The sequence below is a fragment of the Varanus komodoensis genome, unplaced genomic scaffold (assembly GCF_004798865.1).
Source record: "Varanus komodoensis strain SLA01 unplaced genomic scaffold, ASM479886v1 scaffold32, whole genome shotgun sequence".
Lineage (NCBI taxonomy): Eukaryota > Metazoa > Chordata > Lepidosauria > Squamata > Varanidae > Varanus > Varanus komodoensis.
In genome coordinates this window covers 11904817-11932668 of record NW_025335798.1, presented here as the reverse complement: position 1 = coordinate 11932668, position 27852 = coordinate 11904817, and the positions used below count along the sequence as shown (strand labels likewise).

The 27852-nt window shown below is 39.1% G+C and overlaps 1 protein-coding gene across 1 annotated transcript in view; it reads right to left on the bottom strand.

Moving 5' to 3' along the window:
* KALRN (kalirin RhoGEF kinase) overlaps positions 1-27852 on the bottom strand; it is a 599751-nt gene that overhangs the window by 194016 nt on the left and 377883 nt on the right. Inside the window, exons 12-15 of the mRNA XM_044438481.1 lie at positions 22012-22181; positions 16915-17089; positions 11334-11529; positions 5598-5764 (exon numbers count right to left, since the gene is read on the bottom strand). Of these exons, the coding sequence (XP_044294416.1) occupies positions 5598-5764; positions 11334-11529; positions 16915-17089; positions 22012-22181 (708 nt within the window). The remainder of the gene's footprint in view (positions 1-5597; positions 5765-11333; positions 11530-16914; positions 17090-22011; positions 22182-27852) is intronic.

Genomic DNA, 27852 nt, shown 5'->3' with positions numbered 1-27852 from the left:
TTTTTCATTTTAAAATGTTTTTTTCTTAGCAACTCAGTGACCACCAACTTTTCTGTTCTTCTGAACTTTTCTTTTGAGTATTAGGACAGGTTTTTCTCTTGACAGGCAGCTGCACTAGTATTTCAACAGTTTAAGTTGTCTAAGGCTGCAATTCTATACCCACTTACCTGGGACTAATGTCTCAGTAGATATGTATAGGATTGCACTGTCTTGCACTGTCAGGCTGCGTAGTGAAATCTCAACTTAATAATGAAATGAAATTTGCAACCATGTTTACTTGGTGCATTCTGAATTCACTGACTCTTGTGATGCATACACAGAGCTTCCAAAGCAGGAGAACTTCATCACTCTCTATTCAGGCAGTAGGTTTGCTGATGCCACAGGTATACATATACGGAATTAACCTGATCCTAGAGAAGTTTTGTATGTACATTGATGCTCCCTTCCACTGTTCTGTACTGGTATGCCCATGTTTTTACTTTTCTAATTGCACAGAGTTTAATATAGTGGTTCCTACTTGAAGCAGAGGCTCTTGTTTAGTTTTTCAAAATACTATGTGATGGAATGTTTTCCAATCCTGAATTGTTTCAGTCTATGAATGCTTTTTTATTAGTTTGAGTGGGTGTAGGTTCAAGCATGTCATATAAATTCTCAAGTAACAAAGCAATTTAATTATAAATTCCTTGAACACTGCATGTTGAAAATATGGATTCCTTGAGAGAAGAAGTGTTTTTAAAGAAACAACAGCTATTACAATATCATATCCTACCTTTCTAGATATAGCACCAAGACAAGCATCTTTCATTCTGTCATCCATTCACCGATCAAATGATTTTTCTAGGGACATACAAGAATTTTGTTCCACTTCTGCAGGTACATATTTGCACAAATCTCCCCTCAAAAAAGTTTTTTTTTAAAGTCCGTAAATCCACATGACTTAAACAAAGCCAGTCTACTATGGTACTCGTATCTACAGGGTGAATTAACAGAAATCCAAACTCATTTGAATCCATTGCAGATTTTTCTAACATTCCTAGTCCTTAGGTCTTAAAAGAAATTAGATCTCCATTCCCTAGTTTGTTGTTCTGAGTGGCACCAAATTTTAGCACTGCTAGGCCTCAACTGCTCTTGTATTGTAATAGCTCATTTTAAGGTATCAGATCCCTATGTTTATTCTAGATCAATGAAGCTGCTAGGAGCAACCATCTTGCAATGGAAAGATTTTTTTTGCATGCAGATTGGATACCTAGTCTTTAAACCCAGTCTCATCCCAAACAAGATGCCAAGTATACACACATACTTTGCACCAGTGATATCTAATTTTGCTCCTTTTGCTTTGGAGATGAAGGACCAACGAAGTGTGCCACCAAGGCAACTTAAAGGGGCAGCGCCACCAGAATTCTGTCAGTATAATATTTGAGAGTAATCAGAGGTAGGTGTATATACAATATAGACATTTTGTAGCGACCCAAGCAGAGTAATACACTTAGTGGGACCATGTTTGAAGAATCAAACAATGAGATGGTACTAAAAAGAATGATCTGAGATCACTGCTTTCTAATGTCTTTCTCATAATAATTCTAAACCTTGCCATTGTTTTTACCATTGGGCTAGAAAACCTGCAGTAAAAGACACATCCTCAAGAATCTCTTTTTTTCCTCCACATCCCAACATAAAAGAGTGTGAAGAACCATCCATCCACTCTATGATGTATTCTACAATGAGAAAAGTTTTAGGAGGGGCCCTACACGTACTGCACTTTTTCTGTTTCCAGTTGTTCTGATTTTCAACATAGCCTTGACATTCAAAACTATGGAATGTACACTTGAAAACAGGAACCTTTTCTAAATCTGGCAGGAGAGAGAAAAAAACCCTATTTCCAGTTTTTCCAAATGTCATCATGTTAAAATGCAACCATACATTGGCATTGCACAGTCCTCCATATTTTCTACTGAATCAGCTAAAGTTGAGCAAGCACCAGTTATTGGTTGGCGGCAGCCCACTCTTCCTCTGCTCCTAAGAACAAGTGCAATGTGGTAATGAGTTTAAGACCATCCATCGTATTCAGTGCTCGAATGTGAACATGAAGCCCATTTGGATCTGAACTAGAAGGGAACAACAAGCCAAAATCAATACAGATTCCAATTTCACTAAGTGATTTTGATTATGACTCATCCTACAGGAAGCCAAATCCAGCCACTTTATGACAGGACACTGATATATTTAAACCCACTTCTTTCCAGGGAAAGCTATAACTGCAATAATTCACAGGTTAATAATCAATTGACTTTTAAAATATTCAGCTGAACAAATGAGTTCTCACCATGGGTTCGCTGAAAATCATACAAATGAGGAAGACTCCCCAATAATGTAAAAGGAACTCAATTGAACCACATATGTTAACATCTCTCTTAAAACAGTTTGAAATTTCACTCCTGAATCCATGAACTTTGTTTTTAAGGTATTTTAAGGTATTTGTCTGTAGATGGTGGGGTCATACTAGCAGAATAACATGACTTATTCAGCTTCTATTAAAACCATAATTCCATTAAAAAGAAAAAGAAAAGAAAAGAAATGTGGACAGAATCTTATGTACTAGCTCATGGATATATAGAATTCCAAAGCAAGTGTAAGAATCAAATCAGAAAGGGATAGGTTCATATCAAATTACAGCTATACACAAAGACCACATACAGCTACTGAAATAGGTTCTATGTGGGGCTGTCCTTAAAGACTGTCAGGAGGCTTCAGTTAGTACAAAATGTGAGGCTTAAGTGTCATCAGGTGATCATCTAACACTGGTCATGCTGTTCCGATGTTAAACCATCTTATTTGCTTGTCCATTTGTTTCAAGGTTGCAAATGTCTCTTACTTCCCTTCTGACTCATACTCTCTGTTGTTTGCTATCAATGACCTCATAGTTAAGTTGCAATGCTTCAATACAGTTTTTGAAACTATCTCTAGTTGGCAGCAAGGCAACGCAAACTAGAGAGTTAGTCCTACTAATTTAAGCAGGTCTAATCTGTTTTACTGTTTAGAAAGAGTTAAGAAGTTTAGAAAGAGTGTAACTTTTATGTAAAGTTCTTGTGAAGCAGCCACAGTGTCACTTCAGTACCACATGCCAAGCTCTTTATGGATTCACCCAGCCCCCATTTGAGCTACTTCAAAGCTGCATGTCAGTTGGCCCACACAACTTGGCAGTGTGTCTATTCAGTCACAATACTGCTGTTTTTTAAAAGCATTTCTATTCCACTTTTTGCCTCGATATAAGGCATTAAGGCACACAAAAAATCAGATATCCCATAGGAGCAATCATGCCTCCAAAATTAAACCCAAGAAATTTTTAATGACAGTGTTCCCTAGGCTGGCAAATAAAGACATTTTAAAAAGCAACATCAACATGATTTCTTTTAGTTCTGTATTCAGCTATACCAACTGTCTAGTTCTCAAAGATTTTTTTCCAGTAACAAAATGTTCCAGATCTGTGTATCACTGAACACAACACAAGGACTAGTCAACATTTGTGAGAACATTTGCATCTTCAGAGCAACTGTTTTCATTTGATACTCTCCCCTCTACCGCCAGACAGTTCTTTGCTCACAACAGAAGATAATGTATTTTACTATGCAAAATGGAACAATGCATCTTGATTAAACCTTGATCGTGCTTGCTATGAAAACAATATTGTTTCAAAGATTTTGTAAGATGTCTATGCATTACAGTTATAAGATATTGAGCAAGTTTGAGCATCCTCAGATATTTTATTTATGCTGCCTCACTGGTATATCCTACATTACCTTGGACAGAAGTTCCTTATTATCACTTGGGGAAGAAAATATGAGAAACTGGAAAGCCAGGTGTCATCTACCACTTCCACAGGTTAAAGAATGAATTCAAGGTTGGTTTATATAAACAGTAAGAGGTTTTGGGGAGTTTCTAATTTCACTCTCTAAGCAAACACGACTTCATCTTGCCCAATCACACACTGCAAGTTGTTAGACAGAGAAGATCTCACTCTGTGTAGAACAATGAAAAGCTTCTGCAGAAACTGCTTTCCACTAAAGACCAGTGTCTTGTCCAAGACACACCTTCTGGTGTCTGAGCCTTCATATGGGATGTTGTTGTTGCTATATGCCATCATGTCATTGCTAATTTTTGGCCACCCTTCATATGTGAGACATCTACATAATTCAACCTGTTCCACAACAAATGAGGGCTGGAAGCAAGTTTTTAAAAACTAGTTTTGGATTTCTAGAATACATAAGATTCTATTAGATACTAAATTCAATATTTATATCATAGACAATACACAAAACATCTATGGGTCTGGCATTTTTGTTTTTCTGATGGAGTTTCTTTTATAGAATAAAGGACATGCATTTAAAAATAATCTTCATCAAATATAATAAAGTAGTATATCTTTTCATCTATTGAAGAACATGAAAAGAAATAAAGAATACCTCAGGTGCTAACCCCACTCCCCCAAACCTGAATAAAGAAGTATTTGAGTTCTGGATTTTTTTAAACATCTGAACACTAAAGTTGTTAAAAATGACTGTTAAAATAGCATGAGCAGGTTTAATTAGATTATTTCATTTTAATTCCATTTTGCTGGTGCTTAAGATTCTAGCGTCATCTTGCTTTGAAAGAACCCACTTTCTTGGTTCAAGAGCATCTAATTTCAGCCTGTCAAAAGCCTCTGGAAAGCTGTCAGAAGCATCTGGAGAGAGATATTCCTCCTTCACTGAACTCATCATCTGTATTACAGTATACTTTTTATGAACATGAAGGTTCCATTGTCAGCTACTAGGGCCAAAGGGGACTGAAATAGATCTGTCCTCTATAAATCTACATGAAACATTTTTATCTTTCTATAACATAACTCCAACTCCCCATAATATCTATACTCCAAGCTGCAGTTTTATTGCATTGTAACACCATATCCCATAATGCAGCAGTACTTCTACTGATGTATTGTTATAAAGACAAAATTCAGAGAGATGTTTTTAAAGAAAAAGAAATTTTCATGTCCTATCTTGCTTATGCGATTATCATTCCTCCAGTAACTGATTTTACTCCTCTGATTTGATTTAATGAAAGCTCCAAAGAATCCATTTGTAAGATGTTAAATACCCTTAATGTGCCAATAAATGTCATACAATTAAATCAGAGCAAGCTGCAACCACCTGCCACTTCAACAATACATATATCTAGGAGACAAATAGTCTAGCATTTTGCAGAATGCTTTTGATTGCCCTCTCCAACACGTTTTTCAGAACATGTGCAAAGTGTAAACACATCTGGCTTAAAAACCTATGTGGCCCATCCTTCCTGGAATCTGAATCTGAATATTGAAGAGGCCTTTTACACAATGGGATTTTTTTTTTTTTTTTGCCATGCTTTCTGAGACTTGCAATCATAACAAGTACAATTAAAAATTAAAATTAAAAAAGTGGATTCAAGCTCAGAACTTTACAGATTTTGAATGGTATAGACAAATATTTTAACAGCCTCTGTGTGTAGCAGCAAAGAATAACTCCTAGGAAAAATTTAAGACAAAATAAAAACCGCCTAATGCCAGTGGGGAAAACTCTGACCTGCTTGACCTCTGCCTGCAGATGCCGGAGCTGAAGGCACTGCTCCAGCCGCTTGTGTGTCTGATCAGCATTGAGCTCCAGCTCATGTTGCTTCTCATGAAGAAATTCCAGCAGCTCCTGTACTTGTGTTGCTAGATCAATGTCCTTTTCACAGATCAGTTCAATACCTGTAATGAAATAAATGCCCTCAGATAGATAGAAAAGTAGACCGTCCTGCTACTGCTGCCCTAAAGGAAAAAAAAACAAACAGGTGCTGTGACCTAAAACTAGCACCTGCATTTTTCTGTTGCTAATTTATTTTAGATGAACTTATTCATATGACACACTGAGAAGTCAGCCTGCTAGCTGGTATAATCTAGCGTATTATATAGTTTTGCTGCAGCTGGTCTCTGTACAGGATATTTGTTGCATAGCTGCAAAAATGTTATTCTTCCAGCTGCTGCCTTTCTTGTTCATGGTCATTTGAAGCAAGTATTTTTCAATGAATTGCTTACCCCAGCCATTGTGATCAGTGATTCACATTTTAGTGAATACTGATTCCTTTTTAAACCAAAGACAAAGAGCCCTCCGGGTCTCCTATACTTCATTGATTGTATGAAATAAAGAACACAGTGTATACCTTACTGAAGTTCATAATTAATATCCCATTGATTCTGGTGGGTCAGAATTATACTATCATCATCATCATCATCTTCATCATCATCATCATCTTTCTATCGCTTGTTGCCAAAACTCTCTGGATGGTTCATGGCATTTAAGCCACCCCTCCAGATTTCAAACAGGCCTGACCTAGCTTAGCTTCCAAAATCTGCTCCCATATAGCCTGGCACTTCAGCCTATATGGGAGCAGAACTATACAACTCTCTTATACTACATGGTGCAAAAGAAAACAAAAAGAAAAACAAGAAAAGGCCTTGAACTAAGGGCCTTGAAAGTTGCTTTACACTGATTTTATTGCCCTGTTTTTGAATGTGCTGAACTCAGACTGGATTCAGTATGGGCATTCAGGCATTTGTACATGCATTCATGCATTTGTGCTGCATGTGAGTTATTCAGAGCCAAGAATCAGTGTCTTGGTTTGCAGCCTAGTGGAGGGACATGTAACTCATTGTACATTTTTAAAAGTTATTTGTTGCTATCTTAGGGTGCCAACTAAAGAGCTGGAAGGAGAAGGAGAAACAGATTATGAAGATGAAAATGGTTTCAGCACTGGCTTAGCTACCTTGTGTGCACCTACAGCATGGGTCCTCAAACTACGGCCCATGGGCCAGATCCAGCCCACGACAGAGATTTTGGATTCACCGCACATGCACGTGTGGCAAGGTAGCGGCTCGCTCATGCAGAGATCGTTTTGGACTCGCTCAGAGAAATGATCTCCTTGCGAGCAAGCCAGCGCTCAGGGAAAACGACCTCTGTGTGCTCCTGCCTCACCATGCGCACCCCCCCCCCCCCCCCCCCCCGCCCGCCCCCCCCCCGCCCCTCACCCTGGCCTGCACCCCCCACCCGCACTGCCTTGGCGGCCCACGCCCATCGCCAGCACCTTTCAAGTGGCCCCCTGAGTTACAGCCTCTTACAATCTTAAATCAGTAGAGAAAAAACAGATAAATCATGGCTTGTGATTCCTGAAGTGAGTGCCAGTGCATCATATTATATATGTAACTAGAAAACAATTTCCTCATTGAATCGTTTACTCTTTGGAGAAATTTTCCCATATGCTCAGGTAAATTCTTCACTGGCCACCTGCTCCCATAGAATCAGTTTTATTATTCATTTCAGCAGAAACACTGGATCTAAAACAAGTTGATATTTATCATTAGATAGGAACTGTTGCATTAGAAGTTCAAGGATAAGCCTATGTTTATGTAACTTCTTTGCCTATGTGACATTTATTTTCTCATTCAAAAATGATTCATACAAAAATACATATTAATTGATGTGTCCTAAAAGTTCAGTTTTCTGGCACTGAAACTAGAAACTGTTGAACTAGAAAGAACAAACAGAAAAGGAAAGCACGCACAGCTAATTTGATTCATACTTCATCACCTAGCCTATTTACAAGCATCAGCAACTTCAGCAATGTTAGCTTAAGGGGCAATCCTATTGATTGCACCCTCAGCGATTAACAAACTCAGAGGCATTTGATAATGCAGTACAGGGCAGGAGGTGTGGTGTGGCATTTCTTTACCTCCCCATCCTCCTGCCCAGCAGATTTCACTAGACTGGCTTTTCAGTACATCGAGTGAGGGTGTTTCAGATTGGGAGGCAAAAAGGCTAGAAAGAACGGAAAATAACTCAAATTCTGGTCTCCATTCCTACTGAAAAGGCCCCTTTCCCCCTCTCTAGAGAAGCAGCTGATGTGAGTGTCTCTGTGGCAGGTGTGTATCAGATGAGTTTGGGGTCAGATCTCCCACCCTCCCTTGTGGGTTGGAGTGGGGTCTCTGACCTAGACAAGTTTATGAGTAATTTGGGCCTGGGAATGCTCTCCAAATGACCATAGAATTGCTCCCCTAAAGACCTAATTTAGGGTTGCTGAGTCAAATCTACAATCTCATCAGATGTATTAATGCATCTCAAGTTAGATACTTCATAATTCCAATTAACAAACCTAGCCCAGGGACATTTTACTTCATTAGGGAGGAAGGGAATATGCCCTTTAGGTAGTTCACTAGAGAAGCAAGTAAAACACACATCTTTTTGATTATTACGATGTGGGGACTCTTTGCTTTGATATGCATTGGAAAGGAAATACAAATTGTCAGACAGTCACAGTAAGTTCAGATCATAACATTAAATAATTTATTCTGAACTGTTTTAGCACTCATAAAAGTTTAATCCAGTTACAGCTGGATATGATCCCATGGGTATTAAGCAGAGGCTGTTGACCAGGGCGAGAGAGGTGCCAAACAATAGGCAGGAAGACAGCAAGAAGGCAGGATAAATGGATCACCAGGAAGCACACAGGCATGGTTGCAGATGCCACGGTCAGAGAAAATGCCTGCAGCACCTTGGAAAGCTCCATGGGTGGCATGGGTATGGCACCAATGCAAACTAGACTCAGCCAAACATTTCTACTGCTGAGGCAGCCAGATGGCTGGCAGAATCCCTACCCAAGGCAGAGACTGTACGTCTTTTAGAGAGGGCAGTGCTCGGAACTGGACATGAATACTACAGACCTGTGTTGTAATCCCCAGTTTACTGCCTAAAGCAGGGTTTCAAGGGAAGAAGATTAGATGATTGGTGGGTTTCTCCTCACTTGAAAGACCTGAACCACCTGTCTTGAGATCAAGGTCTGGCACTAACTCCTTTGAGATGGTTGTGGACCCCTTGGAGACAAATACAGGAAGGATGGGTGCCATGGGACCTTTGGAGCAGTTTTTTCTGTTTCAAAGGTCATGATCATTGGCAACAAAGGGCATTGCTTCTTATCAACATCTTCATTTTTTGATAAGGGCTTTCCTAATATATTTTATTAATCTAAGCATTTTTTCTAACAGCCATAGCTGCAAGGAATAAGATATATACAGACAGGGTATGAAGGACTGACTCTGGAGAAGACAAAAACTATACAGGAGCTAAAACTGGTTTAGAGAAAGGAAGCAAGTGATAGTTGCAAAACGTATTGAAAGAGATTTTACTAGGTTCAGAGCTGGAAACAGGAGCTTGGAATCAGAGAGCTTTGCAGCCAGTAAAACAGATCACACAAGTTGTATCAAGGGATGTGAAAAATGTAAACTAGTAATTTCTTTGTTGAAGCTGTAAACATTTAATAAACATTTGTATTAAAAAACAAAATTCCAGTATACTAGTCATTTTCCACTTAAAACCAGTTAAATGCTTATATTATGTAAAAGCAAACATACTAATTTAGATAGCTTAAATATTGAATATTTTCCCAAATTCAATGAATTTAAAAAAATGCTTCAGAGTTAATAAATACCAGCATGTAAGAAGTCCTCGTTTTGCCATTGTGTATGCCAGCAACGTGGCTGAAAACTGTGTGACATATGACAAGACAGAAAGGGCAAATCATTCATCACAGGAGAGCAGACTGCCCTTTGATATCTGAGGCCCTTTAGTGATTGCCACTGATGAGTTATTGCAATCAGAAATACACCAGCCGTGGATATGATTGAAAATTGTGAACGCAGTCAGATCAAAGACATGTAGTGAAGTCAAGCATACTAAATGCTGGAAAAGTCCTGAGGACACAACACCACGTGCAGACTAATTATAAGAAATATGAGCAAAGCCTGGCATTTAGAAAAACCTTGCTCCCAAAGGGAAGGATATATTACTAGCTCGAATATGAAGTGCAAGAGCCTTTCTGCCTTACTCTGTAATGGAGAAGTTGTTTTGTTTGGACCAAGAAAGGGAACAAACTAGCCATTTTCACTTCTATGTGATTTTCAGTACAGCTGTTTACCAGATTACATATCCTGAAATGGTGATGTTTCACTTTGCCTCAGTCTTGAATTGGCTTGCACTTGAAGCAGTAAGATAAGCTTTGGCTGTAGTAACAGCCCCTAGATATGTGTGAGCTTTCCCTGACTTGCACTGTGATTTCTAAGCAGCTGACACTGCGTAAGGTCTCAGTGCTATTCTTAAGCTCATGAAAAGCAAGGTAGAATAATCCTAAATGGAAAACCAGAAACTACTTCCTAACCATTCCCCTTACTTCAGTGTTTACGCATAGTCTGGTAGGGAAGTTTTTAGGCTAATGCATACCTCCTATCCATGGAGCAAGGGAAGAGTGTTTTCTTGGTTGTTTCACTTTTTTGACTACCGCCTCCAAGGGAGGTCTGGAAAGAAGCAACAAGGGTTGGCCTTTTCAGTGGAGCCCCCTCAGTTGTGGAATGGTCTTCCTGCTGAGGGTAGCCTGACACCAGCATCGTTAGGTTAAAACGCTCCTCTGTTTCCAGGCAGTTAATGGCATACACTGGGATATGCCAGCTGTTTTACCTAGGCCTAGTTTTATTGAGAATGTTTCAGCTGTTAATCTCTCTCTCTCTCTCTGTGTGCGCGCATGAATACGTGTGTGTGTGCGTTTGTATATATTGGGATTCTTAAACTGTTTTAATTTGTATCCTGGAGTTTTAGATTGTATTTTATTGCATTTGTATTTTCTTGTATCTTTTTTTATTAATTGTTGTGAACCTCCCAGAGAGCTTCAGCTACTGGGCAGTATATGAATGAATGACTGAATGAATGAAATAATAGATGTGAAAATCTGGGTCTTAAGTTGAGGGGAGATATATCTAGGAGCGAAAATAAATAATTGTATGACGGGCCCATGGTTTCCCATTCCATTTCATTTATTTACCTAAGCTGTCTTGTTGTGTTCTCATTGTCTTAGGTATAATTTGAGAACATAAGAAGAGCCATTTGGTTGACAAAGTAGCCAAACATCTACCTGTAGGCAATCCATAAACAGAACAGAAGAGCAGTAAAACCATTCTGTTCCTCTTACCCAATAACTGGTTTACATAAGCATATTGTCTGCTTATTGAAGCTAATATGTAGCCATTAAGAGTAGGAGCCATTGATAGCATTTGCTTTTGAGAACATTCAGGAGATTTAATTAGGTTTCCATCTTGACCTAGAAAGCCTCACTAATGGGAAAAATATGTAAAAACAATGCTTGTTTTAATTTCCTTGTGTATTGATTCTTGCCAGATATCTCTGCTCATATTACATTTTTGTGATGCCAGATTGACCAGCTAACACTGTTCTGCCTACCTGAAGCTTGGACTTCCATGATGTACTGATGCAAATCTTGCCCTTGTTGGATAACCTCAAAAGTCATGTTATTCATAGCCAACTTCCGCTCTGTGTGTCGCTGAAGACGCTGCTCTGCTAGGGTCAGATCCTCAGTATTGAAATCGTTCATTTGTCTTAGTAGGTCTTCATTCCAGGCATCTAACTCAGCTGTCACCTTCAAAGTAAAAAAGAATCAATTCAAGGCTTTCAAAAACCAGGTTGCTGAGAAAGAGTCTCTAAAATGTCTTTATCCTTTTCTGCATTACAGCCGTAAGTCTCAGTCCAGCAAATTCAGCTGGTCATTGTAAAATCTATAGTAGAGTTTAGAAGCAAGGTGATGTAAGTATGGTTTAGAAAGTAAAAGGCAATCATGTTTATTATAGTCGAATCTCAGAGAAGATCACTGTAGGCTGTTGTGGGTAATTAAAGGAATCTCCCCAAATTAGGCATTTTCACACAATAAAAATCAACATTTATTTATTTATTTATTTCATTTTTTTATACTGCCTCACTGAAACTAAGCAGGTCATTTAACAAACATTTTAAAAATAAAAACCATAAACAAATTGAAACACAGTGATAAATCAAAGCCTTAAACACCAAAACAACTTAAAAAGTAAATTTTTAAAAGACCTCTATAAAGCACACCCCACCAAAGCCCTTCCTGAATGCAGAGAAAGTGGGAACCAGTTGCAACTCCACAGAGCACTTCTGTGTTTGGGAGCAACACAGGAGAAGGTCCTTTCTTGAGTGCCTGACAGACCTGTGCAAGAGAGGCATCTTCAAAAGGTCTTCCCCAGCTTATTAGTTGAACTTACTAGTCATACCAAGTGACCCCACATCTAGCCAGACCCCACATTATTGTGGAGCTGATCGTGACCTCCTGAACTGGGAGGCTCATGCTCACCCCATGTAGGAGTGGGGAAGCAATCTTTCCCTCTTATTTTCTCCTGCTCCAAATGGTCCATTTTCACGACTTGGAGCTTTTCAAGCGATGACATTTTAGAAGGAAGGGAAGGAGGCTTGAAGGGGCTTCATATGCCAGCCATCCCAGTCAGAACGCTGTCTTCAAACCCTGCGATTCAAGAGTAGTCCCATACAGGGCACACTGCAGTATTCTAAGTGTGATGTAACTAAGGCATCACATGGATAACTGTTGCCAGAGCAAACTGACTCAGGAAGGTTGCAGCTAGCATGGTAGATGTAGCTGGCCAAGCACCTGAAGATGAAAGAATAGTGCAGGTTCCATGAGCATTCTCTAAATATTTGCCTGTGTTTCAGAGGGACTGCAATCCCATCTAGAACAGATTAAATCCAATCTTGGGCTCAGATAACAGTTCTATCATTTTTGGATTTAACTTCAGTTTGTTCAAACTAGATTGCCTATGGCAATACGCATACATGGAGCTTCCTTAGGATTATTCTGTTTATGCTTTGCCAAAAGCACTTAGACTCTGAAGGAAAACGGCTGTGCAAAGGTTTGAAATTTGCCAGTGCTCTGAGTGCACAAACGAATAAATAAGGGAAAGACATTTCACATACGAGACATAGCTGCAGTGCCACATGCCTTGATTATAAAAAAATATAAATTCTTCCTGATGACCGAACAACAAGGGTCAGTTACTCGGTGTTCTATCAGAGAGACACAAGAGGGTGAAAAACATAAAATAAACCTCTGCTGAGAAGGTCAACATTTGTAAAGATAAGCCTGGAGGTAGATGTTTTGACACCAGATGTCCTAAAAATAAGTCTAGGTTAAGATAACCATATACAAACCATATGAATGATTTCTGCTATGACATTTTCTGTTACTAATCATTCAAAAAGCTGAACATAAAAATTCACTGTGTATGATAACTATAGCAGCTGGTCCTGACTGGAGATGATCTTGTGTTATCTCTATTGTTAGTGTGTACCTACAGTGAAGAGTCTTTCACATAAATAAATAAACTACTTGCTGGTGTTGCCTGTGTCTCTGACAGTCAGATAACAAATAAGAGAGATTGTTTGTTTGTTTGTTTGTTTTGTCCTCAACAGTTAGATTAATGTGTTCTATGTAGGGCTGCCCTTGTAAATGACTTGGAAAATTAATCTGGTAGAAATAGCAGCATCTGGAGTGCGTGTGGAAGCTAAGCATTAGGATCATATTGTTTCTTTCTTGTAATGTTTACATTTGCTGCCAATTAGTTTCCTGGCTTAATTCAACGTGCTGGTTTTGGCTTTTAAAGTCCAAATGGCTTTTAAAGTCCAAATGGTTTAGAACAGCATAATCTGAAGGACTGCATAATTTATTAGTGCCAACTTTTTAACATTATGAAGCTATCTCAAAAGACAAACTTGATCATATGAACTAGACTTAGAAATGGTGCTCCCTCAGGGTTAAAGTGGCTTGCAGCCCATGGTACAGGTTTCCTCCTGACAGGAATGGGAAGAAAATAAAAGACTTGAGTAGACAAAGAGGAATGCAAGCAGCAGAATTCTACAGAAGGTGGATCCAGAGGTTGAGAAATGTCAAGATTGAAACTGAGAGATATGAGCAAGTAGAAAACCAGAACTGAGAGAAGAGTGGTAGGAAAGAATCACTATGTTAATTTAAAAGTCAAAGCTAATAGTCAAGTTGATTCTAGAGATTCCTATATTCCTCTAGCCGTCATACATACATACACAAGCTCTTCACATTGCATTGAGACTTCATGGAATGGCTGGGAAAAAATGCATCCAAGCTCATCTTACTGTTTGGGATTAATGCTTGGCTAGTAATGTAGATTAATAATGTCTCAGTACATAATTATTTTTAAAAATTCAGTTGTCTCCATGTTAGCAAACAGACTATTTTGTTAAATAAACAAAAATTTATAAGAACAGCCTGGAACATACATCTCACCATCAATTCTTCAAATGAAATAGTGAGCAACTATATTTGGTATTGAGGAATAACACTGTGGACAGAAAGGACACAAAGAATGCAGTGCTGTCAAAAAAGAAACATTTAAGGGACCTATGAGAAGCCAGGTCCACAGGACAGAAGTGTACAGTGGACAGAACTTGTTCAGACAAACCAGAACAGATAGCACTACAAACTGAAGAGGGCTTAGAACAGGCAAATACAGAAATACTAGAAAGCTGGGCGATTGAAAGGTGAGGTAAAATGCAAGTTGCCAAGGACCTCTGTTGTGATTATGAACATACAATTTTGTGACGAACAGAAAACTGTGCAATGTAATAACGTATACAATTGCTTGGCACTATTGTTCAGCCAAAAGTGAAAAGAAAAACATGATGAAAACCAGAACCAGAAAGATGCAATAAACCCAGACACTTCTTGTACCTTGGTCTTTACAAATGCTGGAATTCCATAGCAGAATGGAGGAAAGCAAATGCATCAGTGGGAGGGAAATATTCAGAGGGAGGAAATGTCAGAATTAGCCCTGAAAGTTTACACTTACTAATCTCCCATCCTATGTGAGAGAATCTTCCTAAAGTGTAGGAGCAGAATTCAAACTCTCACAGAAGACATGAGTCTACTGCTGTATGTCTTTTTAAATAGCCTCTCCTAGCGTACAGACAAGATAGAGGGTAAACATCTATTTGGATTGCAAAATGTGAAGTACTGTACAGGCAACATGAAACATGGCACCCCTATGCCTACTCAAAATCTGTTCAGACAAAAACCAAATAGTTCTTTAATGGTCGTGACAAATGAAGAGGAAGCTTCCTTGAATGTTTAAAATTTCAAATGTTAGATTAAATTAATTGTATGAAGAATAGCTGCTCTGAGTTTCATGCTGGGGCACTGGAGGAGTATTCTGGCAACAGGAAAACAAATGTGGTATTCCTTCTTCCACAGAGATGCAAGATGTATGCAATGAAATATCATAGATTTTTGGATCAGTAATTTTTGAGATGAGCATTTTCAGATTAAACAAATCATTTTTCATTGAAATATTATTTTATTCTGCCCCACCAATAATATTTGTCAATATGGTCGGGGTTAATACAAGTCCTCTTTAAAAGTGCAAGCTGTAGATATTGGTCCCATTTTTTATATATGCAGTTGGGTTTCTTGCTTTTAGTTCTCCTTTTATTTTTCCATAATGTTTTCCCATCTCTGCTCACCTTGCTGCAGACAGTGAAAAAAATATTCCTCTTAGTTGGCTATGGAATGACTTTAGTGTTTTTATCTGTTATTCTATACTTTATAAAAGTTTTAGTTTATTTTGTTGATTGCTATGTTGTTATATGGAATTGTTAGTTTTCATAATTTCCTGGGATAATATTACTGCCTGGAACTAACTAAAATAAATAAAATCATAACTATAGAATACTAGTAGTATGTGATAACTTAATGTGGATTGCCCCACGAGACTATGTGCAATCTATGTTCAGCCATGAGTAATGGTCAACTAATTTCACAGGGTACATAGCAGTAGTAATGTGCAAAGCAAATTTATGCTTTGATCTAGGATTGAAGTTCCATTCCTATGCTTCACCACCAGACCAATTTAATCAATGGTGTTCTGTTATATTAACATAAAATAGAAAATATCTGCTTCTGACTATAAAATACCAATTGGAAAGCTGGGGGTCACTTTAACCAGCACTGCATATTTAGGACATAGTATATATTTATGGTATCCTGCTTCTCCATTAGCAGTACCTGTTTTTCTTCTCAGTACAGTACAGCTATTTAGAAATTGCTGAAAGAACTGTACCTCAACCTTGATTCTGTGTAATGGGTCCTCCATTTACGGAATGCTTCCAATAGACTGTTTCCTAGAGAGTGTGAAGAAGCTATAAAACAACTGCCCTGTGATCATTCTACAGTTCAGAAAACCTATAGCAATTAGTGAATGCCCTTAGACAATATTTTTTTTTATTTATTAAAAGTTTTTCTATCTTGTCCCCCAGGAACATCTTGGGCTGGCTTGCAAGCCCTATCAACTTCAGGTTACATTCTACCTAGCCTGTGGTTGCATATTTAATCCAGCTTTTATTTTAAGTGCACCATTCCTAGTTGTAAGCCACCGCTCCTTATTTCACAGGTAAAGTGTGATGGACCATTGCACAAGGTTGAGTACTTTCTCTACCCTAATTTATTTGCAAATTAAACTGTTTGGGACTCACGCCCCCACACAATTTTTGCTTGGGTAATATTTTCAGAACATTTCAGAAATGTGGATTCTTCTCTACATTGGAAGATTATATCCCTCTCTCAGATAGGCAATTCACAGGCTTTGTGAAAGAGGTATGAATTGTAGTTCAGCAAGTATCACAAGCACATGGTAGATAGATTGTGACATGTTTTCTCGCAAAGACCCAACTTCTTTCTCTCCTTCCTTTCATCAACCATGCTTCAGTAGTAGCCCTATGAACTTGTGCTGTGGAGTACATATTTGGAGCACACATTTAATAAAGTGCACAACGACTCTGACCTCACCACAAGAATTATTATTCCAGACAAAGCAATGTTTTGTTTATTGAGCACAGGTTTTATCTTTCTGACTCCTTCCTGTATCCCTCCAAGACTTTCCCTTTCTATCATGTACACCACAACTCTTACCTCAATGGTGTATTGTTCGAAAATCCGGAGTTGAAGGAAGATGTCTAGCTTAATTTTTCTCTCATGGAAGAGCTCTTCCATCTGTACCTGAGCTTCATCAAGCTGCTGAAGGACAGACTCTATGTGGCTGATCGAGCTATTGTGTGGTGTTTTATTGTTGGAGACTGCTGAATCCCTGTAGTAAAGTCAAAGATGAAAGGTTGGTCAAGGAATGGTCAGAAATGAACGGCCAGTGTTGGAAGAAGCCATGTGAAAAAATTAAACATTCTCAGCTTTATAAATAGCTTTAAAGAAAAACCCTGAAGATTGGAGGAAGCTGAATACTACCCAGCATATTGTATTCATCCTTTCCTGCCTAGTGAGATTTTGACTTCTATGCACAAAGAGAGGGTTTGGAAAAAGGGAAGGTATGAATGCTTGCATAAAGTTCTTAAGAACTCTGACTAGCAATCTTTCTTGATTTTCTTTCTCTCTGTTCTCTCCCAATACTTAGTCTACCTCAGAATCTTCAACATCAAAACTGCTCTAAGCATGATATGCAAACTATGATTCACAGAATTCATGCATGCTTGAAGATTAAGTGGGTTGCTCATAGCTAATGGGGAGGCTGGAACTTCTTAATCCATGGTCACACAATAGCTTTATTAGGATCAGTCAATAATGCACAGAGCCACGAGTCATCAGATAGCATCAGGATTTTTTTTTTAAACAAAAAGCAGGTAGGAGTGAGCAGCAAATAACCTGCATGACATCTACCCCATTTGAATCCTGTGCCACTCAATGGTATAGTCAAACACTGCCCACAATGTACATTTTTTCTTGTTCCCAATGAAGCAAAGTATTTCCTAATCATGAATTTGGGGGATTTTCTCAGGGACTGGAATTTTTACTTAGTTTATTAGAATTCCTTGGCATGTCTTGAAAAATTTTTTAAACTTCATCATATGGTCACAAAATAGAATTTAAGAGCAACACTTGGAACAAATTTCAAATATTTCAAAGGCGTGTGAGTTAAATTATCTTTCAGCAAAACATTTCTAGTCCAGAAATGTATTATTTAAATAATACAGAAAAGAACAGTAAATTGAGTAGGAAGGACACTCCCTCTTATTTTTTCTGTACTGGTGGGAAGCACTTGAGTAGCCCTTTGCAGGCTCCCTGTTAGCTCAGAAAGCAACATCTTACACTTGTTTTACAGAGCACTGCCTCTGACAAGCTAGAACAGAAACCAACACAGAAGAAACTTGCACAATAATTTATTTGCTTTGTTGCCTCACATTCCACACTAAAGAAAATCCTGCCTTAAATTGTTCAATAGATTTTAATCTCATGAGGAGCTTCAGATTTTTTTTTAAAAAAATTCACAACCTAAATGAAATAACCCAAGCCTGCTTTCAAATTGTTAAATATAGCTTCAGTGACAAGAAAATAGAGAAAATGCAACATTCAGACTCGCATACAGGAAGAATTAAATCATTCAAACTAATCTGAGACCCATTAAGTACACTCCATTCCTCATTTTAACCACTTGTTTGTTAAAGCGACTTTCATCACACATATCAAGTGGTGAATAGTATTATGCAAGTTTTCCAAAGGGCATAAAATTGGCCATGGGTTAATTTTAATATGCATTTAGGTTTTAATAATTTTTTTACTGTTTCATGGTTCTTAATGGGATAAAAATGCAAGTCTTTTTTCCAGGTTAATATCCAGCACACAGTTAGACCTGCATGGGGAAGAAAAAGCAGAGATAAATGTATTGGCTCCATTCTAAGACTTGAAGGTTGATTGTCTGTGTTGGGAAGCTTGCTCTGTTTCTGTAGGTTTCTGGTGCAATCTGGAACTTAAAATATGTGATTTCCAAATAGCATGGAAATTCTCAATAAGATGAGCAGGTACCTTGCAAAAGATTATAACCTTTTAAGAAATGGAAGTAACTGGAATTGTGATTTGAATGGAGCTGCTGCATGAACCCTAGTTCTTCTTTTCAGGAGGAATATTTGGAATGCCTGAACAGAAGTACTAGAGAGAACACTAGTACACATTTAACACTATCATTGCCAAACACTATGCGTTAAAAGAACGTATTACAATTACCCAAATAGCATTGGGGTAAGATGTGATACCAGCACAGTAAAAGACAAGTCATCTGAGTTATACAATACATCCTAAAGCATGTGATAGTGCCCCTAAGTAGTTGATGTAAATCTTGGATTATTCAAAGTTAGTTTAAATTTAGAAAGTTAGTTTAAATTTTATATTAATTATGCTGGAGGACAACCTTCCAAAATGTAATCTTGCAAATGGTTCCAAAGAGGTAGGCAAAAGTGTTGCTGTTCTGTTCATCACCAAACAAAAGTTTAAAACTCTAGCAAAGATGTTACTAGTTGTGGGATGATGAAAGATGAAGCAGTTTTCAGAGATACCACTAAGATGAATTTTGATACAAAGGTGTGTGTTTCTGCTCAGGCAAATGTCCAAAAAACTTCAAGGATGTTTAACAGATTTTTGATCAGGCTATGAAATGTGTAAGGCACAGGGGTGGGTTGACTATCCTTTTCCACTACTTTTAAAAAATGCATTATTTTTTTCATAATGGCCTGAAGCGTCACCACTCAAATCATGAACTCACAAACACTCCTGGAATGAGATGGGGGCCAAACGTGCCTCCAGGGCTACCACTGCCTTGTTGGATCCAGTAGTATTTTCCTGTTTACCTCAACTTTTGCCAATTTCACCCCCACTTTCACTTTGCTTCATGGGACATGACAGTCATACTGACAACCAGATCTCCTCCTATCCACACAGGATGGTCCACATGCATCTGCCAGTGATTTCTTTGAACCTCAGATAAGTGGCCTGTTCCTGTCCCTGGAACCCACAATTTGTCGTGAGCTAGGCATTTCCTCCCAAGCATAACATTCTCTCCAGTGCTTCTTGTAAGTGTCTTCATTCTAATAGAAAACTCTAAGCATTCACAAGCCTCTGAGCATGCAAAAGTGTAGACCCCTCTCTGCCCCGCTTTGCTTATGAACTTCGGGACCTGAGGGGTACTGTGGAATCGGGTGCGCCTGTTCTGCACTCTGAGCCCCTAACTGGGCCAACCTGCGGCTGTGCTGGTGGGCCGTCAGGTCCATGCTGGCAGGAAGCTGGCGTTCTCCATCCGAGAGACTACCCAATTCCAATCTCTCCCTCCCGTCCTTCACCTGCTTCATGCCCACAGGTGGGAGGGAGACTGGGCCCCATGGGTGTCCTTGAGCCACTTCCATCCAGAGCAGGCTCGAACTGGCACTGAGTGGGGAGTGTGCAGGCGCAGGCCTGTCTGTTGCAATGACAGTTCCGTCATCAGAGTGTGCGCGCTGAGCCTCGTCTGCTTCAGCCAGTTCCACATCATCCTCACAGTCTGAGCTATCAGTCCCACCAAAATAGGCCGTTTCGTGTGCACACCTAGGAATCTAGCCAGAGTGTGTGCACACAACACAAGGTAGGGTGGAAAGCAAGAGAATGGTTTGTCAAAGAGGGTGGGTTTTCAGGCTTTTCAACCTGAGGCATTTGACCTGGAACTTTATCAAGCCTTTCTCTTCCATGTTCTTCGCAAGAAACTTAATGACTCCTTCACATGAGATTTTCCCCCCCAGTGCTCCCCCCACTTCTTCTCTGCCTGGTCCTACATGTCCTATTACACAACACAAGGAAGCACTGCAGAACTGAAAATATAAGCTAAGCAAATAATGGAGGCATCCAGGAAAGTACTCCATTTTTCTTGTTTTTAAAAATGCTGTGAGAATTGCAGCAGCAATGGGAGAAGCTGGAGAATGTTCACATCATATAAGTGGCACACAAATATCCAAGAGTGAAAGAACATGAGTACACAAGGAAGACCTTGTGCAGAGGAACCCAGAGGCAGAAGAAAGGGTGGCTCTACTCTCTTTTGGCTTTGCTTCTACCCACACTTGGACCCTGATGGCTTCTGCCCTACCCATTACCAACCCATGACCCTAACAGATGAACATGGAGGGCCTATAACCATAACAGAAAAAGGGTTCCCAGCCTTCCCATTAACAGATGTCCCTTTTCAAAAATTTGAAATGAGCCACGGGGAGTGGGATTTAGATCAGGCCTGTGGTGCTTGGACAGTGGTTCAACCTTTGTCCCTGTGCCGTTTTCTCACTGAAAAAAGATGCATCTGAATCTGCTCCATGGAGACATTTGCAAATACCATCTGGATACTACGCAATGTTTCAAAAGTTAAGATCCCACCACAGATCTCCTCCTGTCTTTTCCAATTTGGTGCTTACTCACCATGTAACAAAGAGGAGAATAATTAAAACTGGCCCTTAGGTATATAACTTTTAAGAACATAAATTGTATTGTGCAGTCTTTACCTTCATGCACCCTACCACCGAGCAGATATAACTGTGATCACACTTTTAAATTTTTATTTTAGAAAAAAACTACTTCCAGAGCAATCCTGTTTAAAGTCTGTGAAAGCCAACTGCATAAAAACAAAGTAAGATAAGAGACTGAATAACATGCTGCCATTATCTCAAGGTAGCAAAGATATTCCATTGAGTCGTCTCTTACATACACTCTGAATGATGTCAAACTGCCTCTTGTAATTCATAATGAAAGTGCAATTGCCAGTAGGAGAAGAAATGAGTGCTCCACCTGACACCAAACATCTCATTAATTAAAAGCTCTGTAGATGGTAAAATATTGTATTCAATGTTATATAAAATTGTATGTTTGATTTAGTTGTTGCCAGACATTGTTTAGCAAGGCAAACATATATATCACCTGGCTTTAGTTTATATGGTTTAACAGTATTCTGCAAATATCCACTTCCAAAATATTTATACAGTAACCACTTAATCATGCTCACTTTCATTTTTCTACAATTCTTCTCATCCATTATACACACTGGTACACAGAGATTTAAACTAGTTTTATCTGTCTCTACAAATCATTCCTTGTAGTTTCAATAAAATATTCTGAATCATGCTAAATAAATAACAGGGAAGTGATACATTTCCCCATTACATTCTAAGTTACACCCCTCTCTTCAACTGTGCCTCTGGTGCAATATAATGAACTGACCTGAGCTGCTGGATTAGATCTTCACCTTCTTTGATGACATTAAGGGTAGCATCCAAAGTAGCTGTTTGCTGCTGCTGGAACTGCTTAATGAGTTCTTGAACAGCATCCACAGAGTCAGCACAGACATCTTCCAAGAGCTCTTTTTGAAGGTCTTCCATCCATGTCCAGAGCTGTGAAGGAAGGACAGAAGCGTACATGAAAAGATGTGGAGTGGGGAGGGCTTAAAGGGGAGGGAAGGGAAAATGAGATTGAGTTTAACCCTTTAATCCTCTAAAACCAGCTCAGAATATTTAATCAGAATTCTACAAAGCACAGCATGTCAGATGCTAAAGGGCACTGAAAATTACATGACTTAAGCAACTTTGATATTAGATGAAATAACAGTCAAAAGATTGTATTACTAAGTGTACAATAGGAATAGAAATAGAATGGGCTGTCATTTTGCAATGTTTTTATTCAGTAAAGAAAGAGAATACAGAGTCTATCAACACTCTATCATTACAGAACCTAATCAATATGCTAAAATATTTATGGATATATATTATTTAGGCAATTTGTTCAAATATGAGACAAAGATTTTCATTTCTCATCTCAATTATCATATTGTCTTTTTTCTTGCTCTGAACCCTAAGCAAAACGTAATTAAGAAAGAATACTCTAAACATTTTTAAGGCAACCTTCAATTGACAGGCTGACTTCTTGTTATTGATGCATTTGTGCAGAGGCTTAGCTTGTAATGAATCCTGTGTTTCTTAATACGGTAAATGACTATCTGTAAATAGTAGGTAAACATGGAGTCTTCCTTTAGGGCAGTGTGGTGATAAAAGGCTTCTGCCTCATATGTTGGAAAAAATGGAAATCCCGTGATCTACTTTCCTGGCTTGCATCAAATAAGGCCTGAAATGCCTGCATGTGCTGACTTTCCATTCACTTCACTGGATAAAGTAGGCACACTATAGAATGATATATGTGTGGTGGTACCCCATTCACTAAAGTGACATGGGAAAAAGCTTCAGACATGCTATTTTACATAAGACTCCCTAGAGTCTCCACTACTACCTGCCAGTACTTACAAGGATAAACTCCCTCATAAAATGGGTACTGGGAAAATATTAAGTGCATATCTCTTCATTTCCTGTTTCATTTCTACATAAAACTGCTGCCCCCGAGGCTACTTTGATAAAGAAACCATTCAAGGATTCATAACATACTTTTCCATATGGTTGTTTGCACCCTTGTGCTTTACCAAACCTACTATTGTAATTATTGCAATCCAGATAACATTTGGAAACTGCTTCCTAATGTATAAATATATCTGATGGCCTGATATATTTATAAATCACCAAAGTCATTTTACAACATGCATCTTAAATCTGACAGTAGGTTATTTAAAAAACACTGAAAGGTGATAAATGGATTAATCATACTCTGCTACATGGCTCCAGCACCTTTAAGGTAGGTAAATAATGAAGTGTATTTTGTTCCTAACAGTGAACCAAATAAACACTCCAGATTGATCTACTAATTCTAAGTAGTCAGGACTATCATTTAAGTATTAATTTGACTACATTGTTTGGATTAGGGTACCCAGGAAGCTGCTCACCCCTGTGGTGAGCAATTTGAAAGATGTTACTCAACTTGACACTCCTCAGCCTCTGCAGAATTCTCTTAAGATATACTGGGCTTTTCCCTGTCAAGCTAGCTCTGAGAAAAGAGTGCAAAGATTGCATCAAGAGATGGTAATCAGTCAGGGAGACCTAATGATTATAAAAGAGCTTATTTTCTGCTTGCTGTGTTCGCATGCTGGCCATTCGCCATTGTCATCTTTAGGAGAAGGCAGATTAATCTACAGAGGGAGAATGAACACTAAGATCTTGTGGCATTCCTGTCAGCATTCATCCTTGGTATAGTAGGGACTCTGTTTACAGGAGCTGAGCAGGGCTGTCAATAGCAGGCCATTTTGGAGGGCATTCATTCACAGGGATGCCATAGGTCAGAGATGAGTACTTGATGGTATGGAACGACGACGACAACATCAACTCTGACTGGAATCACAGACGACGACAACATCAACTCTGACTGGAATCACAGAACATGTTAAGCCATGATGGTTTGTCAGCCAGAGTTTAGCATGTTGTTTGAGCCCAGCACTTTTCTCACAGGGTGGCTTGCAAGCCACCTTTTGGTGTATTAGAATTCACTCTGAGTAGCCATGGCTTATTGTGTTGTCTAAACATAAACTGCACAATAAGCCATGGTCAAGTAAAAACACCAACACCAACAACGGAGAGCTCCTTGGCAAGAGTGGCACAAAGGCTTCCTGATCTAGCCAAGGCAGTACAGGGGAGCTGCTTTTCCTTGGCACTCTGACTGCTAAAGAACTATCAGGGGTACCTTTAGGGAGCTGACCACGATCATTCACTTAAAAAATAAATTAATTAAAATTAACTCATCCTTTTGCAAGGAGCTGACCTGTCAAAGTATAGTCAGGAGAGTGTGTTCTTTGTGGAAAGGAGTTTTTTCCCCTTTTTGCAGTGTGGTCCTCCATTTATTTTTGGGAGAGGTCTGCTGCTCCAGGTACCACTCCCCACACGTGTTGACAGTACCCCTGATGCTAGTGGTTGGGGGCACTTCAAAATTTGGGAAAACCCCCATGTGAAGGGGCAGGTGTGTCCCTTTAAATCACAAGACTTGCACCCCCACTACTCAGGTTTCCCCTGGTTTTGGCATTTCCTGAGTTGCTATCTAACTCAGGTAAATTGTAAAGCCAAAGGGACATGTGGAGTTTTGTAACACCACCCAAAACCCCTGAGGATCTGTCCAAAAGGGAGGAGAATAGAAGGAGCATCCCCAAAAGTAAGAATAGCTGATCCCACCTACTTTTTAAAAACATTCTTTAAAAAGTCTGTAGTGACCTACAAATGTGCAATTTTGTAACTTTGCAAAACTGGACACTTGTCTGCAAGGATACAGTGTACGTTCCAAAGTACAAGTTTATAGCCCACAGCTAAGTGTTTTTTAACGTTTGGGATAGCAGGAAGCTCGGAGTTATTTGTGGAGTGTTCACGTGGCCCTGGGCTGCCTTCACTCTTCTAAGCGCAGATAACACAGAAACATCAAGTTGTGGTGAGCGCTACATGGCTTGTTGCAGCTCAGGTGACACCTTGTTGCTTCTGCAGTGCCCTTGGGAAACGGCCTGTGGGCTGAGGTGGGCTATGAGGACAAGAGAGGCGGGAGGAAGAGGCACACAGCCCTTGCTGTGCCTGCCTGTCAGGCTCAGAAGAATTTTAATCATATTGCATGGTTAACATTCTCAAGGCATTTAACTTGTGAGAACCCAGACACTGAGTTTTAGACAGCAGCAATGGTATTTTAATCCAAGAAAGAATTAAGACAGTGTATCAAATAATGAAAATGATCTTATGATTAACAAATCAATGGAGCTTGGTAGCCCACCCATTACTGTCCATAATTAAATTGAGGTCATATATAAAGCAGAATAATTTAAAGGAAAATCAAAGCCCACAATGAAGAATATTATTTGATTTTAAAACTGTTTTCTTAACCGTAGCCCAGTGAATTCATAAGAGAGCTTTTATCTCCCCACATAAAATCTTAGCATCTCCCCATTTATTCTGATGCAGCATTGGTGGTGGGAAAAATAGGTATGTTCCCCCAAAAACCTGTTATGGTTGTGGAAATTTTCCCTTTAACTACTATATCTGAACTAAGAAAGTAACTTTATAGGGCCAAATCTCCCAAACCACTAATGCCGTCATGCAATTTAGGGCAGAAGGGTGAGGGACAAAATGTTAAGGCATTCCCACTAGCAATTGAACTTCCTGAGGCAGTGGAAAGATGCCACTTGTATGCTTCATATATTTCTTTGGAACAGTGACACAGTATCACAGACATGCAGTGACCTTGCCAGGAGGAAAAGTACAGCTGCTGTGAAATTATAGCAAGGGCAAAGAAAAGGTGAGTTGCAGGGGTGGTTTTGACACAAGCCTCTCCTCAAATTTCAATTAAAAAATGTCCTGCAATAAAATATTTGGTTTAGCCTTAGACTGCTTCAACTCAGACCAGTTGGTTCTGTTAGTTTATTTCCCCATCCACCCTTATATTTCAGAAAAATTTTGCTCCCAGATTGGACTACCACAAATGAAATCTACTACAAATTTGCAAGAGAATGCATTTAGGATGCACCCCTCTTTGAATGAAGAAAGGGGTGCATCAGTTGAACCCAGTGATTTCTACGAATATCATAATGCCAATACAAACATTATATATAGTATCTCTACCTATGATGCTTGGAAAATATAAATTGAATATTTATAGATACCCATAGGTAGCCAAGATTCAGTCTAACATATTTATTTGATATTTTTAAATACGACAGAGGAGCATGACCAGAAACACAACCAAGAAACAAAATATAGAACACCACTATGGGGACAGGAGCAGGATCTGTTCTTAATGATTGATGCCATCAAAGGCAGGAAACAGATTCCCATAGCAGTGGTGTCCTTGAGTACAGCCCTTTTTTTTCTCCCATATGTATACATGATTTGCATTGGGAGGAAATGAAGAGATGAAAATAAAGAACATAATGTGGCAGTGATAACAAAATTTGCCCTCCATCATGAGAATGCATGATCCACATCCTACTGATAAGGATCCACAAGAGAATCCTGTAACATACACCTTGTTTGCCCACATATACCACACTGTAACCTTCTTGGTTCGTTATTTCTATAACACAAAGCACATTATTTAAACCTTTTTTTTAGATAAGTGAATTACGTTTATTCACCAGACCATTAACATATACAGCCTTTGGTATAAGTATAAATGAAGATGTGTTAAATCAAGTTAAAGTAAAGACAATGATTGCCTTGTTGGAAGAGTCCTTTGTCAAAGAGAGTTTGGATTCAGATAACTATCTTTTAGGGTTGCCATTGATTCTAGTATGAGCTGGACTCTACCTGAAATCTTCCAAAAAGATGTCTGTATTAGGTTGGTGGGGTCTTGCCATTATAGCCTCTGACCCCTGACTTTATACTCCTGCTCCAAACTTTTTTCTGTCTGTCTCTCCTATAAAAACTTTTTACCCTTTCACAGCTTTTTATTTTGCAGAACAACACTGACAGGGGTATTTCTCTGAAGTCCTGGTGGCTTTTAGCAAGAACTCCATTTCTTTCACTCTCAACATTTCTCTCTAGCCCCACTGTACATTCAGTCCAACCCCATTTCTCTCATGCCCATTCTCTCCCTGCTCCAGTTTGCTGTTATTGGCTTTTCTGCTCCTCTCTACCTCCTGCTCACTCTATTTTCTCCTCTGCTTGCCTCAGTTTTTGCTTTCTCCTCCTCCTCCTCCTTCTCTTCCTCTCTCCTTTTCCAGGAATTATTTAAATAGGGCAAGCATAGTAACCCTTGCTTCTCAATATATCACTAGTCAAGGAGAAGTTTCTCATCAGGGTGTATAGTTCTTCTTACAGCCCTAGACCCCTTTCTTGCCTGACATCAATCTATCAAGATGCTAGGCATGTAGGCTACAGATACATGACTGTTCAACATGCATCCCTCATATTTATTTGTTTTTGTTAACTTTGATACCACGCAACTCTCTGCACAGTTCACAATAGCATATGGTCATCTATGGTGAAGTTTACCTTCTTCTGAGTGGTCCAGACACAGATTCTGTAGAGGGGGAAGGAGGCAATCAATCCAGTTGATTTCTATGGGGAAGTAATCTGAAATATTGTTGAACATGCCACAGTGGAATAGGCACATCTTGGGCAGATTTTGTGCTTGATGAAACTGGGCCTTTCCTGTGGGAAT